This window comes from Mauremys reevesii, unplaced genomic scaffold, assembly GCF_016161935.1.
Source record: "Mauremys reevesii isolate NIE-2019 unplaced genomic scaffold, ASM1616193v1 Contig15, whole genome shotgun sequence".
NCBI lineage: Eukaryota > Metazoa > Chordata > Testudines > Geoemydidae > Mauremys > Mauremys reevesii.
In genome coordinates this window covers 749,328-769,162 of record NW_024100771.1, presented here as the reverse complement: position 1 = coordinate 769,162, position 19,835 = coordinate 749,328, and the positions used below count along the sequence as shown (strand labels likewise).

The following is a 19,835-nucleotide window of genomic DNA, read 5'->3' as shown; positions in this document are numbered from 1 at the left end:
AAGGAGGGATCTTTCTGCAACTCAGCCTGGAACTCAGTGGCTGGGGAAGGGATGGGGACCTGCTCCCTCTCACCAGCTGGGTCTGAAGCTGCCACCCCTCTGAGCCTCATCCCTGGACACTCCCTCCCCACCAGGGTAGGGTCCTGCGCCTCACCCCTAGCTGACTCTGGCTATGGGTCATAACTAGGGCATTCTGGGGGTTGCTTGTCCAATCCTCTAGGTCACCCCCATTAACACCTCAGTGGGAAAATGATGGTGCACTCCCCATATCCTGGGGCCCTCCTTGGCCCCCTCATTTTAGATGTACCCTCACCACGGCCACCTTGAATGGGGTCCCGTACACACCTGTCAGTGTCAGGCACCACCCAATCTGTGGCTACTGCCTTGGGCCAGGCCAGCGTCACCTCAGTGCCCATGTCTCAGTATTCATTGACCTTCCTCCCATCCACCTCCAGGGGAACAAGGCACAGGGACAGCCCCACGCCCACCCTGTAAACTGAGAACCTTAAATCTGGAGCATCAAGCCCCACAGAGGAGCTGGTCTGGGAAACTCCTCCCTCTGGAGCAGTTGATCTATCTGTACTTCTGTCCATCCCCCGTCTGTGTGACTGTTACAAATTTGCCAGCTCTCTGGGATGGTGACTTGGGCCCCTGTGGCAGGAGCTCTTGCTGGGAGACCCCAATGAGATGGTTCTGTACAAAATACTCCCTGCTGCTTCTCCGCAACCTTGATTGATTCATTCTGTGTCCCTGCCCAGCCCCCACCTCTGCCCCTCCTGCAGCCACAGGGAGGGGGAGGAGCTTCCAAGGATCACAGAGTTAAGAGGCCAGAGGGTTGGGTAGATCATAGAATACCAGGATTGGAAGGGACCTCAGGAGGTCATCTAGTCCAACCCCCTGCTCAAAGCAGGACCAATCCCAAAACAGATTTTTATGCCAGTTCTGTAATGGAGCCCTCAAGGATTGAACTCACAATCCTGGAGTTAGCAGGCCAATGCTCAAACCACTGAGCTATTCCTCCTCCCGGGAGCCAGGGAGTCTTCCGAGATCATAGAGACTGAGGTGTGTGAGGCTAGAGAGGTTGATTTCAGGGCCCCAGTGGAATATTCCCCCCGCTCTCCCACGTGTCTCAGGGACAGTCTGAGACGGGATTCTGGCCCCACACAGAACCAGGGTCGGATTCTCTCCCCAGGGACAGAGCCCGGCGGGAAAGTGAAGATTGGGGCTTCATCACCAGCATCGATAAATGTCACCTGCCCCCGGTCACAGTCCAGACAAACCCGGATCCTGCTGGGGACCTGGCTCAGCGGCAGGGGGGTCACAGGGGAGGTGAGAGCCTGGAACCCACCCTCCCCCCACCCCACAGCCCAGATCCCCCTCTCAGGGCTAAGGCTGATCCGTCCCTTCCTCCCCACAGAGTCTCTGGCCACCCCCACAGCCCAGAATTGCCCCTCCCCCACCTCCACTTCCCAGCAATGTCTCCCCGAGGAAAATCCTGCACAGCCCAGCACAGAGGGCACAGAGTTAAATCTCTCAGGGTTGTCGGGCAGATCCTGCCATGTGTCTCCCCATCTCACACTTTTCAGATCCTTCGACAGGATGAGTTTGGGATGTGCCGTTTCTGGATCCAGAGTCACATTCGCTGGGGGGAGAGAGAATCAGAGCGTTGAGGGCAGAGCTCAGCCCTGGGGGAGGGTTTGATGGTGTCAGTGACAGAATCTGCCCCAGCTGGAGAGTGAATCAGGGAATCTCCTTCCTCCAGGATTTACCCGTTAGCTCTGAGATCTCAGCACAGGGCTGGGGAGAGTCACTCCCCTGGCAGAGACGGGTCAGTGACAGGGTGCAAGTATCGGCTGAGCCAGGCCTGAGACTCAGAATCTTTCCCCTCCTGCCCCCACCTCTCCCCAGGGAGGGAACTAGGGACTCTGGGAGCCCCAGCAGATGGTACAACTCAGTGAACATTGACAGAGCTTCCCTCCCCCTCCCCACCTTAAATCTCACTGTATCCCAGCTGCTCCATGCTGGCTTTGCCATGGGCCCTCCCTTCTGCACCCTGCCTGCTCTGAAATGTCACAGCTCAGACAGCAACAGGCCACATGGTACGAGAATTGAACATGCCCAGAATGTCACTGCTCAACAGCAGTCACAGCGCAAAAGTACATTAGCCTGGGGCAGGGAGTGAGGGGTGAACACAAGAAAAGGGGGTTCATGGTGGAATGAGGCAGAAGCTACAAGTGTGTGGGGGGAGCAGGGGCGGATTAGGATTTTGTGGGGCCCTGGGACAGAGCAAGTGGGGACCCCTGCCCACCCCTTCTGCCTACAGGTCCCCCGCCCCTCACGCTTCTGCTGGGGAAATGGGGTCAGTGTATGCGGACTTGCCGCGCTCTGCCTGCAAGATGCTTCAGACGGAGAGTGGGGCAAGCACCCGAGCCCTGACCCCACTCTCTGGCAAGAGTGCTGAACAGGCAAAGCGGGTTGGGGTGCAGAGGTGTCCATTTTTCATAGACCCCCTATTGGCCATGGCCCCTGGGCACAGTTGGCCCAGTGGCTAATCCGTCACTGCAAGGGAGGTGTAGAATAGGTGGCTGGTGGAAAGAGGGAGAGGGTCGTGCTAGTGATGGGGAGGCTAAAGTGATGCCCTGTTTACCAGAGACAGGAGCATGCTGGGATCATGGTGGATGGAGACAGGAGAAAAGAGACAAGCTCACAGCACTGATAGAAGGAGCTTCCCAGATCTGTATAATGGAGCCATGGGAGCCCCTGTCTGTGATCAAGGCTCTGTTCCTCTGCTTGAGACTGGAGCAAGGGTTGCACACAGGCACAGTCCCTGCTCACCCCGTCAGTGTGGGGTCATTGCAAAGCTCCTGGCTTTCTTCAGAGGGGAAAAAATGAAGGAAGAAACAGAGAAATTGGAGATTGGCCATCAGCGCAGGGAGATAAAACAAACTCCCCCTGGAGAAGTGGCTGTGAAAGTGCATGTCCCACTGGATCTGTACAATGAGTGGGAGCTGCTATCACAGATCTCTGCAGGGTGCAGTGCACATGCGGGCGATGGAGGGGCAGGAAGAGTAGATGCAATATGATATAGATTCATTATAGTGTGGTAGGACATAGGCACAAGCCCTGCCTCATCTCATGATGCACCATGAAATGCAGGGTGCTGGGGAGGTCTGCCCTGAACTATCACATCCACACCAACATTCAAGGAAAGAGAGGCACATTGCCTCATAGGGACTAATATTTGGACACTGATAAAATATGATCTTTAATTACCTTCTTCTATGGGTGCCACAGATCTTCTCCACCCTAAAGACAACCACATAATTAGAGATGAGAGCAGATCTGAACAAGTATTGCATGATTCAATATTGTACAGACTAATACACTAATGGAAAAAGAAAGTTATAAGTTCGTCCAGACATATACTGAAATATAAAGCATCAGAACCTGCACTGGACTGCATGAGTGTTTCTCTCCCTGGGTGAATCTTCACTGCAGAGTTAGCCTGGGATCTTATCAGGCTCTTGCCCCAATCTGTTTATTGTGCAAACACAAAAACTCTGACTCAAGTTTGGTGGTGCTTTACACCCAGGCTGGTTGGCAAGACTTTAGCCCAGCTATAGTCTGGGTACCATAGGCGCCAACTCTGTGGGTGCTCTGGGGCTGGAGCACCCATGGAAAAAATTGGTGGGTGCTCAGCACCCACCTGCAGCTCTCCACCCCACCCCAGCTTCCCTCCGCCTCCTCCGTGAGCGTGCTGCCGCATCCTGCTTCTCCCCCCTCCCTCTCAGCACTTGCGCCATGAAACAGCTGATTCGTGGAGCAGAGAGGGAGAGGGAGGAGGGGGAACGTGGCGTACTAGGGGAAGAGGTGGGGCCAGGGATTTGGGGAAGGGATCCAATAGGGGCAGGGAGGGGGCGGAGTTAGGACAGGGACTTTGGGGATGGGGTTGGAATGGGGGCGGGGTCAGGGTTGTGGAAAGGGTGGAGTCGGGGCAGGCACCCACCGGCGCGAGAGAAAGTTGGCACCTATGCTGGGTACCACTGTAATTCAGGTTGGTTACATGCTCACTTTGCAGTGTGGAGGGAAGCTGATCATCTCAGGGGCTTTAAATTCTCCAGTGCCTTCCCACAATTCCTCCTGGGTCATATTGTCTTGCCCATTACCTACTCTATTACTCTATTGCTTATCCTTTTTTCATATTAGCTTTTGGTGGGAAATTCATCCAGTTTAGTCTTTCCCCACATTTTATAGTTATATTAACACCCCACACCAAAAAGTATAATAATAATAATAATAATAATAATAATAATAAAGCAAGCAAACAAAAAAAGGTTTCCTATTGCAACAATGTTAAAAATGAAATTTCAAAGCAAACAACTCCACCACAATTAAACAAATGGCCACATGAGACTCCAAATTGATACAAAAAGTTTCTTGTCAGAGGAAGGATAAGGGCACTTACTTATTTCGTTATCTCGTTTCTCTAAAAATTAAAGAGAAATAAATAGATATTTTTGTTAGGCATTTCCCTTTTCTTATGTTTTATTTCCTTTATCATCAATATGACAGTGAAGGCTGAGGGAAATCAATGTCCTTTAACCCCCTGCCCCCCATGAGAATAATCTTAAAAAACAAGTAAGGAAACAAACAAAAACAGGTTTAATAAATAAATAAAAAGGATAAATTTAAAAGGAAACAACTCCATAACAATTAAACAATCTGCCTATGATTGAATACAGCAGTTTAAAACCATGCCCTTTAGACTTCATGGGGACACGGCCACTTTCCTACATTGACAAGATCATCTTCTACAGTGAGACCTGGGCTGAGCATATGAAGCGCATTGCTGTGGTATTTCGGGCTCTCAAAGAGGTGGGCTTGAAGTCAACCCAACCAAGCATCTGATGGCCACCCAAGAAGTCACTTACCATGGGTATGCTGTGGGGGAGGGGAGGAGCTATGACCTTTGGTGGGCTGCCCTGTCCCTTTCACAAAGAAGCAAGTCTGGTGGTTTATAGGATTAGTGGGCTATTACTGAGAGTTCATCCCAAACTTTGCTACCATGGCTGCCCAGTTGACAGATCTGGTTAAGGACACTACACCCAAAAGAGTCTGTTGGACCGAAAGTGGTCACAAGGCATTTAGGGCAATACAAGACCCATTGACCTAGGAGCCAGTAATATTCCACTCAGCCTTCTCAAAGCTCTTTATTCTCCAAACAGATATGCCTGATGTCAGACTCAGAGCAGTGTTATGGTAAGAATTCGGAGAAGGAGAACACTCTGTTCTCCATCTCAGCAGGAAGTTGTTCCCACAGGAGGCAGCCTAATTGGTCATCAAAAGGAGGCCCTGGAAGTGAAATGAGACATTGGTGCCCTACGCTATTATTGGTGGAAGCTGCCCTTCCATCTAGTAACTGACCGTGCACCACTCCACTGGCTGAGCTCAATGACAGACCATAACCCAGGCATTATTCAGTGGTATCTCTCAATGCAGCCATACAGCTTTCGGGTTGTACATCATTCAGTCACGGAAAATAAAAGCGTGGACTTCTTTTTCACAGGATGGTGGGGACATGAACTGGCCCCAGGACACCACAGTCCAAGGTCTGAGGGGGAGGGTGTGTGAGGGGGTACACGAACACCACACTGGGCCTGATGGGTTGAAAGGACAATACTGAGCCCAGGTAGCCCCGTCCATCCAGCCCTGCAGATCATGCTTCAACTGGAGAAAGGGCTGAAAAGTGAGCAACCCAGTGAAGATGGGAGAGGCACGGGAGGGGGACAGACCTACCCAGAAGGGTCCTGACAAGGGACTGACTATATACTTAGCCCGGTTGGGGCTGATGGTTTGGTTGCCTTTTCTTTTCACCTTATCTTGGACTGGAAGCCGGAGGAGAACAGCAGAGGGTAGGAAGTGACTGAGGGAGGGTGACTTGGAGGAAAACTTTGGGGACCAGACACTGTTGATCCTCCTAGGACAGTGGGTCAGAGCCCGGTAGAGTGGGTGGGCCCAGGCTCTCTTACTACTGCCCACCTTCCTGCACCTCTGATTCAAAGAGGACCAGGACTGCAAGACCTGCCCACTGGGAGAGGACACTAAGTGTGCTAACCACTAGGCCACCTAACCCATCGATGACTCTATTACACTCCTACAGGAGGATCTGATTTTGCACAAAAAATTTCTTCTCAGAGGAAGGATAACGACACTAAATGATTTCTAGATCTTGTTCCCATAGAACATAAGCAGAAACACAGATAAGAGTTTATTGTGAGTTTTCCTTCCCTTATGTATTGTTTCTCTTTATCATCAATACAAAGTTAAGACTGTGTCATTGATTCTATTCAGTTTCCTCTTTTCTATTGCTCCCCACCCCAACATCATTTTGGTGTGAAGTTTGTCTAATTTAGACTTATCCCAAATTTTATAAAACTAGATTAATGCACCATATCCTGGGGCACAGCCCCATCCCAGTCAGGAAAAGACAAAAACTCCTCTGGGCTCAACTGGTATTAAACAGACATCCTGCAGGGCCTGCTCCCTCTGCCACACACAAGGGTCTTCAGACCAGGTACAAGCTGACAGCAGCAAGGAGTGGCTGAAGATAAACCCTGTTCTGGGGTCTAGAATTATAGAATCACAGAAGATTAGGGTTGGAAGAGACCTCAGGAGGTCATCTAGTCCAACACCCTGTTCAAAGCAGGACCAACACCAGCTAAATCATCCCAGCCAGGGCTTTGTCAAGCTGGGCCTTAAAAACCTCTAAGGATGGAGATTCCACCACCTCCATAGGTAACCCATTCTAGTGCTTCACCACCCTCCTAGTGAAAGAGTGTTTCCTACTATCCAACCTAGACCTCCCCCACTGCAACTTTAGACCATTGCTTCTTGTTCTGTCATCTGCCACTACTGAGAACAGCTGAGCTCCATCCTCTTTGGAACCCCCCTTCAGGCAGTTGAAAGCAGCTATCAAATCCCCCCAGCTCTTCTCTTCTGCAGACTAAACAAGCCCAGTTCCCTCAGCCTCTCCTCGTAAGTCATGTGCCCCAGCCCCTTGATCATTTTTGTTGCTCTCCAATGGACTCTCTCCAATTTGTCCACATCCTTTCTGTAGTGGGGGGCCCAAAACTGGACACAGTACTCCACATGTGGCCTCACCAGTGCCTAATAGAGGGGAATAATCACTTCCCTCGATCTGCTGGCAATGCTCCTACTAATGCAGCCCTATATGCTGTTAGACTTCTTGGCAACAAGGGCAAACTGCTGACTCATATCCAGATTCTCATCCACTGTAATCCCCAGGTCCTTTCCTGCAGAACTGCTGCTTAGCCAGTCAGTCCCCAGTCTGTAGCGGTGCATGGGATTCTTCCTTCTTAAGTGCAGGACTCTGCACTTGTCCTTGTCGAACCTCATCAGATTTCTTTTGGCCCAATCCTCCAATTTGTCTAGGTCACTCTGGAACCTATCCCTACCCTCCAGTATATCTACCTCTACCTCAGCTTAGTGTCATCTGCAAACTTGCTGAGGGTGCAATCCACGCCATCCTCCAGATCATTAATAAAGATGTTGAACAAAACCAGCTCCAGGACGAACCCTTGGGGCACTCCGCTTGATACGGGCTGTCAACTAGACATTGAGCCCGACAATCTAGCCAGCTTTCTATCCACCTTATAATCCATTCATCCAATCCATACTTTTTAAAATTGCTGGCAAGAATACTGTGGGAGACCGTATCAAAAGCTTTGCTAAAGTCAAGATATATCACATCCACTGCTTTCCCCATATCCACAGAGCCAGTTATCTCATCATAGAAGACAATCAGGTTGGTCAGGCATGACTTGCCCTTGGTGAATCCATGTTGATTGTTTCTGATCATCTTCCTCTCCTCCAAGTGCTTCAAAATGGTTTCCTTGAGGACCTGCTCCATGATTTTTCCAGGGACTGAGGTGAGGCTGACCGGTCTGTAGCTCCCTGGGTTCTCCTTATTCTCTGTTTTAAAGTTGGGCACTATATTTGCCTTTTTCCAGTTGTCTGGGACCTCTCCCGATCACCATGAGTTTTCAAAGATAATGGCTGTTCTTTAACTTCTGTCATGGATTCACTAGATCGGTGCTACACCCCCAGCTTTGCAACAGTCTCTAGAGACTCTTCAGTCTGCCAGACTCCCTAGGCCTCTCTCTCGTCCTCCTGGATAAGCCACATGGCTTCACCGCCTCCTTAGACTGGATCTCTCGGCCTTCAGTGCTCCTGCTTCACACTGTGAGCTCTGTTCATCGAGTCCAACTGAGATACTCCTGGTAGAGACTTGCACACTCTTCAGGGCTATCCAATAAGTTCTTGGACTGCATTGCAGACAACTTTTTATTTCAGAAGGTTGAAAAAGCTACTGAGGGGAAGCTGTTCTAGATTTGATTTTAACAAACAGGGGGAACACGTTGAGAATTTGAAAGTAGAAGGCAGCTTGGGTAAAAGTGATCATAAAATCATAGTGTTCACAATTCTAAGGAAAGGTAGAAGGGATTACAGCAAAACAGAGACAATGGATTTCAGGAAGGCGGATTTTGGTAAGCTCAGAGAGCTGATAGGTAAGGTCCCACGGGAATCAAGACTGAGGGGAAAAACAACTGAGGAGAATTGGCAATTTTTCAAAGGGTCACTATTAAGGGCCCAAAAGCAAGCTATTCCACTGGGTAGGAAAGATAGAAAATGTGGCAAAAGACCAGCTTGGCTTAACCATGAGATCTTGCATGATCTAAAAAATAAAAAGGAGTCATATAAAAAATGGAAACTAGGACAGATTACAAAAAGATGAATATAGGCAAACAACACAGGAATGCAGGGGCAAGATTAGAAAGGCAAAGGCACAAAATGAGCTCAAACTAGCTATGGGAATAAAGGGAAACAAGAAGACTTTTTATCAATACATTAGAAGCAAGAGGAAGACTGAGGACAGGGTAGGCCCACTGCTTAGTGAGGAGGGAGAAACAGTAACAGGAAACTTGGAAATGGCAAAGATGCTTAATGACTTCTTTGTTTCTGTCTTCACCAAGAAGTCTGAAGGAATGCCTAACATAGTGAATGCTAATGATAAGGGGGTAGGTTTAGAAGATAAAATAAAAAAAAGAACAAGTTAAAAATCACTTAGAAAAGTTAGATGCCTGCAAGTCACCAGGGCCTGATGAAATGCATCCTATAATACTCAAGGAGCTAATAGAGGCGGTATCTGAGCCTCTAGCTATTATCTTTGGAAAATCATGGGAGACGGGAGAGATTCCAGAAGACTGGAAAAGGGCAAATACAGTGCCCATCTATAAAAAGGGAAATAAAAACAACCCAGGAAACTACAGACCAGTTAGTTTAACTTCTGTGCCAGGGAAGATAATGGAGCAAGTAATTAAGGAAATAATCTGCAAACACTTGGAAGGTGGTAAGGTGACAGGGAATAGCCAGTATGGATTTTTAAAGAACAAATCATGTTAAACCAATCTGATAGGTTTCTTTGATAGTCTTGTGGATAAGGGAGAAGTGGTGGATGTGGTATACCTAGACTTTAGTAAGGCATTTGATACGGTATCGCATGATATTCTTATCGATAAACTAGGCAAAGTCAACTGAACACAGCATAGGAAGGCGGTAGGTTATTATAGAGAATTGAAGGTTAAAGCATAGACCATTCTGGTCAGCCCAGAGCCCAGATTCTGTAGTGAACCCCACTGTTCAAGCTCTGTCTGTCTCTCCATCCAACCTCTTTGGTCAGAAACTGAGGCACACATAGGATTCATAAACATATTACAGAAAATTCCCACTTCACTGCACCTTCCTTAACAAGCAGACCTCTATAGATTCTTTTGAAAGACTCAGACTGAGGGCTGGTCTGCACTGAAAACGTACACTCAGACATGTAGCTAAACTGACCTAACCCCCTAATTTGAAGGACTTTTAAGGGAAAAGGGTCTCTGGAAACATTCCAAAGGCCCTAAAATGGCCCAGCCTATTACACACACACCAGTGCCCACCTGCCAAACACACAGAAATAAAAATAAATCAGAGAAACCAAGAATCCTATACACAGTTGTGTAACTTGGTCAAAAATTGTATTTGTGGAAAAAAGGAATTTGAAACTTACCAACTTTTTCAGTAAGTTTCCCTGAAAAGTACAGAAATAAATATCAATGATAAGCATCTCCTTGCTACATTAAACAGTGTTAGAAGTCTGCATCCTATAGGTGCAAAATTCATTAGGAAGGATGAATAGACATGTCTGATTTATTTGGAAATTGGGCAGATATTCTTTATGGACAAAGTTCACCTGGGCATGGGCAGCTGAGTCTGAGTTATGTGACAGTTGATATGATTTTTTATTTCCTAACTGAGGAACAAATGTGTTTATTTACTGATTTACCACAGGTGCACTACACTTGATTAGCAAAAAAAGAGATTTGAAGTACGAATATGAGATGCTAGGCTTTGCAGAACTTTGTCTCAAGTGGAACCAGAGACAGACAGTGGTAACTCCCTGAACTAGCAGGAGAGGGAGAACTGAGCAGAACATGGGTGTATCTGCTATGATCAGATTCTCTGGTTCAGTTCTACTGCCTAAGACTCTCCTCTCTCCTATTCTACCTCCCACCCCACCTCTGCCTCTACCCTCTATCAATAAATTCACATGCATTCTTCTTCTTTATATAGGACAAGGTCAGCAGATCACATGTTCTTTTAATATTGAATTCCTAAATTGCTCATATTTATTTATTAGAATAAACCCTTTATATACAGTATGTTTCTCCCTCTAATATTTACCTTTCATTTTAAAGAGATAAACAGTGAGGCCAACAAAACCAAACAAAACCACCAGGATCACACTGAGAGCCACCATCCAGGAATTCACCCTCGGGAAAAATGGATCTGAAAAAAAACACACCCAGAAATTGCCTTTGTTTGGAAGTGGTGACTAAAATCAAATGTTTTTATTTCATAGATAAGAGTGAAAGAATGGCCATGTCTACACTATGTCTACACCATGTCTACACTACACAAAATACCAGAAACTGATTTTAAAAATGTTTCCAACCAATACAGCTTTAACACTGATTTATCCTAAAAAAACAGGCCTGATTTGATTCATTGCTCTTCAGAGAGCCAGAGTCCAGGGGCAAATTCTCTGCTCATAAAACCCCATTGACTTCAACAGAGTTACATCATCAAAGAATTTGATTCTTAGTGTTCAGCAACATTCAGAAATTGTCAGATTAATTAGAATATTTTTGAAAAATTCACTATTACCCCCAAATATTTGAAGGAATTATAATAATAATTTATCCAAACATTTGTGCAGCAAACAAATTAATTTTCATTTCCTGTTCTTATGTTCACAGTGATTTAGTCATCTAACTAGGCTGGAATTTTCAAATGTGCCTAAGGCCTGCTCCATACACGGTTTGTGCACTGATTAAGTGAAACTGGGGCAACCGTCTTATGTGGCCATTCTTAAATTGGTTCAAGAGTTGATAACATATGAGAGTTGCACCAATGTAAATAAATTGATGCACGAAGCCTTAAATCATAAATCAGCTTAATAGTGCCCTATATCTATTTAGCTGAAGTCGGTAAGGAATTGACTCAAGCTAAATCTATGTAGTTCACTCTGAAACTTATACAAGAGTGTTCACATGAGTAAGTGGCATTAATTAACTAAATAGTTAATCGGTGCAACTTTTGTGGATAGACGTGTATAAAATGAGTCCCTTTGTGGATCCAGACCAAAGTGACTTAAGGAGCACAAGTCCCACTGAATGTCAGTAGAAATAACATCACATGACTTAGGTGACATTTCACACAAGTAATGAAGACTGAGTTGGTGAAGCGAACAGATCACTAGAGTCCTGCATGGATACAAAATTTGTATCCGCATCCAATCTGCAATCCCCCAAAATAATCCACAGATATCCGTATCTGTGGATGATGATATATGCAGATATAAAGCGGATATCTGCAATTTGCAGGGCTTTACAGATCACATTCAAGCCAGATTACAAAATTTACCACATTCAAAAAAATCATTAAGGTGAATTTAAGGTTAGAGGAACATACTATGTCAGTGGACTGAGTGAAAGTTTCTTCTAAAAAATGTTGCAAGTGTGTGTGTGTGTGTGTGTGTGCGTGCGCGCACGTTAGAATATCAGGAAAGTCATCCTTAAGATTAAATTTACATGAAATACAAAACTTTGATAATCTGAATACTCCCATCTTCTTTGTTTGTGGATTATGAAAAATCCACCACAGATGTTTCAGTTCTTTTCTTCCTATGTTTTTTTTGTTTCTAGTGGTGGTGAGTTCAGCATGGGATTTGGATGGTAACTGACCTGCTATATACACTGCTGATTCCTTTTCTTGATTGAGAACAGTGTTCCTGATGCAACAGGACAAGTTTTGGTTTGCATGCTCTGTTACAATGATCGCAGTTTCTGTTTCAAACAGGTTGTTATCCCCTTGGGATTTTGTTTCAGAGAGTGATGGTAAATGTCGTCCATTGAGATCTTTCCACAGCACCTCAGGCTCTGGGTACCAACCAGCTGATCGACAAATCACCCGGATCCCTCCATCCTGGTGACACTCAACAGAGATGAGAGGAGCAGAGCCCAGACCTAAGGGGAAAATATATAAAGGTGTCAATTCCATGCATTAATTTATAAAGCAGAAGGGATAGGGACAGTTTGTGGATCCCCAACTCACATGAGAAAGAGAGTCAGTAGAAGGGGTAAATGAATAATAGAATCTCTGAACTCCCATTGCTCACGGACACACAAAAATGTGAACAAATATTTACAATAATTTCACTGAGTCAGTAGGAGATATTGTCATCTCAACACATGAGCAAATGGGTGCTGACACCTTTGGAGATATGACAATGTAGATACCTGAACAGGATCTGAACTTTTGAAAATCTGATCATTAGTGCATTGGATAGACATATTTATTTTAAAAAAATCGAATTGGCTTCATGGTTGCAGTGTCAAACCAGCAGGGGAGAAATACTTAGTCTTGTGTAAGGGTACGTCTTCACTACCCGCTGTATCGGTGGGTAGCAATCGATTTCTCAGGGATCGATATATTGAGTCTCATCTAGACGCAATATATCGATCCCCAAATGCACTCCTGTAGACTCCGGAACTCCAGCAACCCGAACGGTGGTAGCGGAGTCGACATGGGGAGCCGCAGACATTGATCCCGCGCCGTGAGGATGGTAGGTAATTCGATATAAGATACTTCGACTTCAGCTACGTTATTCAGCTTCAGTTATTCACTAAGTTGCATATCTTATATCGATTTTCCCACGTAGTGTAGACCTGCCCTTAGAGTAGTAAATAAATAATTTCCCTTCCCCAGTGTGACAATCTGCACTCCACATTCACCATAGTAATATGATTATGGTATGATTATGATATAATGATGTTGCAATTTGTACAAGCTGTGTCAAGTAAGGTGTCAATGGAAAAGTTATGATTTCCTGAGTATGGTTATCCTATTTGTATGCATGTATCATTTTTGTATCTGGAGTTATGAATATTGACTATGCATCTGTATTTCAAATGTGCTTGTCCTGGGTAACACCCACAACTAGCCTTTCAGGTACAATAGTGAAGAAGCTAGACAATACTAATGCCCCATCAGTGAAAACAATGGAAAAATGGAAAAATCTTGTCCTCACTGGGGACCACTTCAGACAGCCTATGGATAATGGCTGCCATAACCCATCAAGCATGCAGAGGCATGTGACTAGATCACATGATAGTGAACTCCATTTTGCTACTTGTATTTTTCCACAAACTGGGCTGGGAACCTGACTAGGAACAAAAGGGTTCCCACCATATGGAAGAAACTATAAAAGGGGGAAGTGACATCACCAACAGGACTCACTTTCTCCACAACTCAACACCTGGATATATCTCTGGAAGAGCACAGACTTTGGACTGTGGAAGTGCTGGTACCAGGAAGGAAAGAAGGAAACCCTGTGTATGAAACATGTACAAACTGCTTGTACTATCTAACAGGGAGAGACACTGTTTGATTGAAATCCTGGGTAGTATATTAGGCTTAGATTGAGTTTTTGTTTATTTGTTAGGTATGATGTTCCCCTCTGGTGTTGTCTGGTCCATTGATCTTCTAGGCCACTCCAATCCTTGACTCTGGGAGCCAGCCTTACCCTGCTCTGCTGTGGGAACCCCCATTCCTGGGCTGTTCACGCACAGCCTCGGGCATGTAAGCTGCTCCCAGCTACTTGCAACCAAATAACACTAGCCAATATCTCCAGTCCCAGAAACAACCCTAGGAACCTCCATCTTGCAGTGTCCAGTTATGCCCACTGGACAATGCAAGCTTATATAAGTTCATCAATTTAATTAAAAAATTGATATGTACTAGGCTTGTTATCCCAAGGGGAGTCTCTGACACACTGCAAACCAAATGCACTGCTTCAGGTAGAATAAACAAACAGATTTATTAACTATAAAGGTAGATTTAAGTGATTATAAGTCAAAGCACAAGAAGTCAGATTTGGTCAAATGAAATACAAGCAAAACGCATTCTAAGCTGATCTTAACACTTTCAATGTCCTTACAAACTTAGGGCTTGGCTACACTTACAAATTTGCAGTGCTGCAGCAGGGTGTGAAAACACACCCTCTGCAGCGCTGCAAATTGCGGCGCTGCAAAGCGCCAGTGTAGTCAAAGCCCCAGCGCTGGGAGCGTGGTTCCCAGCGCTGTCCGTTATTCCCCACAGGGAGGTGGAGTACGGACAGCGCTGGGAGAGTTTTCTCCCAGCGCTGGCGCTTTGACTACACTTAGCGCTTCAAAGCGCTGCCGCGGCAGCGCTTTGAAGCGCTAAGTGTAGCCACAGCCTTAGATGCTTCTCACCAAAGGCTGGCTGGTTGCTCTTCAGCCAGGCTCTCCCCTTTGATCAATGGTTCAGTTGCTTGGTGGTGATGGTGGTGTCTGTAGATGTAGGCAGAAGAGACAGAGCATGGCAAAATGTCTCTCCCTTTTATCATGTCCTTTCTTTCCTCCTGGCTTTGTTCCCCCTTCAGAGTCAGGTGAGCATTACCTCATCACAGTTCCAAACTGACCGAAGGAAGGGGGGTGACTCCCTCGAGGGTCTAACAGATTCTTTTGTTGCTGCATGAGCCAGTGTCCATTGTTCCTGAGAGGCTGGGCTGGGTTTGTCCCATCCATGCCCTGACGAGGTGTGAACTGCCCCTCTGTTCTTGGAGAGTTTTTGCGTGGGCTTCTTTAAGCCACAAGGATACATTTTCAGCCTCATAACTATATACATGAAATTATAACCTATAACCTTATTATAACATTACTGTAACAATTACTATAACATCTCTATAACAACCATGCTCAGTGCATTATGAGCCTTCCGAAGACACCCAACATGACAAACTTTGCATTGGATACCACACAATCATTTTATAAAGATGAATATGGGGGTGTATGGTGTCCCCCCAAGATACAGAGCATCACACTAGATAATCCACTTTAATCTGTTTGCTATCACTTATAATCACCTTAAATCTATCTTTCTGCCATTAATAAATGTATTTTATACTTTTACCTAAAACAGTGTGGTTTGAGTGAAGCATTTGGGAAAAATCTCAGCTCAGTTAACAAAAGTTTTGTGCATATTCCTCTCCACATTGAGGGAGGGGCAAATTGGGTAATTGTGATAATCTTGCTGGTCAGGCTCTTGGCCAGGGCAGGACGGTACAGCTCCAGGGTCCTAGGCTGGGAAGCTGGAGGATGTTTTGGCTGAAGCCTCGCTATTGTGGGTTCATGAGTGCCTGGCCAGATGCCTTCATGCACACAGATGGGTGTGGGGTCCCTGCCTGTGAGTGCTGGCATGAGTGCACTTGTGGAGGGGTTTGCAGCTAGTCACAATGTCACAGTGCAAGAGGGAACCCAGACTGGTGAGACAGAAGGCTCAGCTGTCCCTCAGTTCCAGGTGACACCCCAGGGGGAACCTGTCACACCCACCAGCACCAGTACCTTTATACAGTCTCAGCAAATAAGAACACTGCATTTGATTTTAACTACACCCCTAAGTAACAACCAACAGTGAACCAGTAAGAAAGCCATAAACATCTGGCAGTCTCACCTTAGCCCACATCCTAGAAATGCATAGAGAGCAACTGGAAGGCCATATGCATCCAGAAGTCCTTTCCCTCTTATCTAAAGACCCCTTCAGGAGTTAATCAAGATTGGGCAAGAAAGTACCTTGGCCATGCTGAAAATGTTTTTAATACATGTTGGGAAAGTTTCCAGCATATTTTCCCTAGTGTTAAAGTTGCTGTTTCCTGAAATTTAGATAAACTCCATTATTGTAAAATATATCACAAGCAGAGAGTCACAGTTACTGTAATAGGAAAGAATAAAGTCTGCAGGCCACACAAAACTAAAACTGACACAAGCTACTGACCTGCTACCCGCAGTTCCAATACTGTTTCTTCATAAAAAGTATCGTCTTGAACAAAACAGATGTATCGTCCTTCATCAGAGCGTCTGATATTGAGAATCCTCAAGGGAACATGTCCAGCTGTGAGTCCGGCTTTCAAAAGCGCTGTCCTTCCCTGATACTCTGGCATCTGCCCATCATATTGATCCTTCCCATCGTGATACAGGTGCACAAAGGATGCAAACTCAGATCGGAACCATCTCACCTCCATGTTTGCAGCGCTCATCCGGGGGGACAGGTGACAAGGTAACACAGCTTCCTGACCCAGGATGGCTGTGACAGGGTCACCGGGTCCAATCACTGTGAACTTTGCTGGAAAATACACCAGGACAACAACAAAAAGCAGCTCAGAGGAGAGTGGTAATTTGATATGAAGGACACATCCAACCGGTTCCATTTCAGACAAGCTTTTCAAAAAGTTCAGCCAGAGGCAGACACTGGACAAGGAACATTTCAGCCTGAATGTTTAAGAAAGAGCAGCGCTCATGGGCAGTAGGACTGGAGCTCTGTTATAAGAACACTCAGCCTCAGTGTATGGCACAGGCACACAGCACTGAGATGGAGGGTGGAGCAGATCACAGGTAAGTTTGGTGCATGGCCCAGGCACAGAGCATGGGACAGAGTGGGGAGGTGAGAATTGGTAGGTGCAGCGCATGACAGAGGCACACAGTGCTGACACAGGGTGGGAAGCTGAAGAGGGGTGTGTTCAGTCCATGTCACAGTCACACATCAGAGAAACTGAGGCAGAAACTGGGAATGGACATGCTCAGTGTATAGTTGAAACAAACTTACTATTTAACAGCCCGTTTTTGTAAGTGCTCTCAAACTGACACGCTTACTGATACTGCCATGAAATTTGCTGGGCCTCAGCAGGAATAAGGGTAGGGTTGATGGGCCATATTTGGTGTTCTTTCACCAAGGTGTTCCTGAGACATAGCCATATTGCTAGAGCCAATTTTTTACTCTTATGGTTCAATACATCACATACTCAAGAGATCAAATAACCAAACGTAGCAAAAATTACTGCCTAAAGACAAAACAGTATGCTATGAAAAGGAGACATCCGTACCCTCCTCCTGAAAAGCAATTCTTATATTGCAGCGTGCTCACCTTACACAGAAGGTGTGGTTGAAAAATACACCCCAAACCCACTTATAATTATACCATGTCAGTTCACAAGTGAGAAAGCACTTTATATATCACCTAAGATCCAACCCACCAGTTTCTTAACTTGTTGTTCTGTACCTTCCTTACCCCTGTTTTGGAGACCACATTCCAAACCAGGTGGGTGTAGAGGTACATGATCCCAACAAGTGCTAGGACACACCTTTCATGGCTTTGATAGGCTTCCTATTTTCTATTGTGAATGCTGACATCAGATTTGTAAAGTGCTGTGGGATATTAGATATTGGTGAACAGAACTGTGGGAAGAGCATAATACATTCAGTTAACTTAACTTCCCAACACTCCCTCTCTCTCTCCCTTTAATGTATATTATAGGACTACCGTGCACATAATGCCTAATAACATGGTGTATACTACACCTAACATATATGTATTAGCGAACAGGCCCAATTAAAAAAGTCACATGATATCAATATATTCTGGTTTTTCTTATGTTTTTGTGCACATTAGACTCAGACGATGGCTCTGATCTTTTTAAAATCTGAAACCCACTAAGTTATTTGATTTTATTATTTATTATTGCTATTATTAAACTCTTCAATAAGTGTCCACCCAATGCTTTGGGCATCTTTGACAATCTTTTAAAAATACTTGTGTGAAGAAATAGACCTGGGCACGGTCCCAGGATCAAATAAAATAATCCAGCAACAACACAATCAGGGCAAAAACTGACTAATGAAGGTGCTGATTTTGCTGGGTGGTTAAGTTTACAAACTGTGAGTAGTTCCACTGACTTTGAGTGAAGCATGTTGTTAAGACACTTCAGGGGCCTAAATAAATCCTCTCAGAAACAGCAGACAGGGCGGATTCCTACCTGATTCCATATCGTGAACATAAAAAGTAAGGAAGAAAACAATAAAACCAGGGAGAGGGGAGTTGGCTCTGGAGCTGTGACAGGACGAGAGAATCTTCATCTTCACTGTTATTTGATCTAGACAACAGGAAGAAGGAGGAAAAATCTTATCATAGTGAGCATAACACTGACTAACATTAAATCATTAAAGTCAAAATTAAAGAGGACACATTAAATTAAAAAAAACCACATTGTTAAGTGAACTGTTTCATATTATGGAGTTAGAACAGCCATTCAATTACAGTTGAAAATGTGTTTTCTTTATTAGTCTGATTTTGTCCTATCCCTGCAAAATCACATTAAAAAAAAGTCAGATCAGTGTAAAAGCAGCCTCTCTCCTAGTAGCTTTCTCCACCTTCTGAAATAAAAAATGGTCTCCAATACATTCTAAGATCTTGTTGAATAATCTGTGCCCTGCTGTGTTATTTTCCCAAAAGATGTCTGAGTAGTTGAAGACCCCCATCACCACCAAGAACATAAGGCTGTTCTTATCTGCGAACTTGTCCTAATTTGCTAAAAACTGCTATATGATGTAGCTAATACCTATAGATAGGGTTTCACACACTCATTAGTGTAGGAAACTGCTATCTGTAGGAATGTGCTACCTGTAGCATTGCTGTGATGTAGCTAATTCCTACAGATAGCAGCTTCATACATTATACTGTGAGTGAAGCTGCTATCTGTAGGCATGTGCTACCTGGAGCAGTGACAGGTCCTACTTTGCTAAAAACTGCTATCTGATGTAGCTAATTCCTATAGATAGCAGTTTCTTATATCATAGGATATGAGAAACTACTATCCGTAGGAATTTGCTACCTATAGCAGGGAGAGGTAATGAATTGTTACCATTAGCAGTTACTCATACATATAGTTGTTCTGATGTGCTGACTTGTCCTAATTTGCTAAAACTTGACAGTGGTGTGGGATGGAAGCCTAAAGTGTTCAGCTTCCAAATGACCCTGTCTGGATTCATTGTAGCGGGACACGGGACGTGTGGAGGATACTTTAAACTCTTAATTTCATTAGGGTTCACCTTCAATATACTTCTATGCTGGTGTGATCTCTGATCATTACAGTTCATCAGCTCAGCGGGCAGGCACAGACAGCAATGCACTTGACCTCTTGCCTTGACTGAGAAAGATTTCCTGATGAAAGGGAGCCTAGATTCCAGCCAGCTTCTGGGGTAATATCTCATTGGAGATGAAAGGGCTTGTTCAGAAAGAGATTTTGAATTCTGGAGGGTAAAGATGAGCCAGGTCTCCATGCAGCTATACTTTATTCTCTG

At 45.2% G+C, this 19,835-nt stretch overlaps 1 protein-coding gene across 1 annotated transcript; it reads right to left on the bottom strand.

Annotated features, from left to right (window-relative positions):
- Positions 1–16,723, bottom strand: LOC120393126 (butyrophilin subfamily 3 member A3-like). The gene is made up of 4 exons (XM_039517723.1): positions 16,477–16,723; positions 4,466–4,486; positions 3,274–3,306; positions 1–1,642 (listed from the first exon to the last, which is right to left on the bottom strand). The coding sequence occupies exons 1-4, from the start codon at positions 16,721–16,723 to the stop codon at positions 999–1,001; spliced, it is 945 nt and encodes a 314-aa protein (XP_039373657.1). The 3' UTR covers positions 1–998.
- Between the last annotated feature and the right edge of the window lie 3,112 nt (positions 16,724–19,835).

Bases quoted from the DNA above. Each gene is read 5' to 3' on its own strand.
- LOC120393126 (XM_039517723.1), bottom strand. From the start codon at position 16,723: ATGGAGGTGAGATGGTTCCGATCTGAGTTTGCATCCTTTGTGCACCTG. The intron at 3,307-4,465 runs GTAAGTGCCCTT...GGTTGTCTTTAG, and splicing joins GAAACGAGATAACGAAATAA to GGTGGAGAAGATCTGTGGCA. The intron at 1,643-3,273 runs GTAATTAAAGAT...CTCTCCCCCCAG, and splicing joins TGTGGCACCCATAGAAGAAG to CGAATGTGACTCTGGATCCA.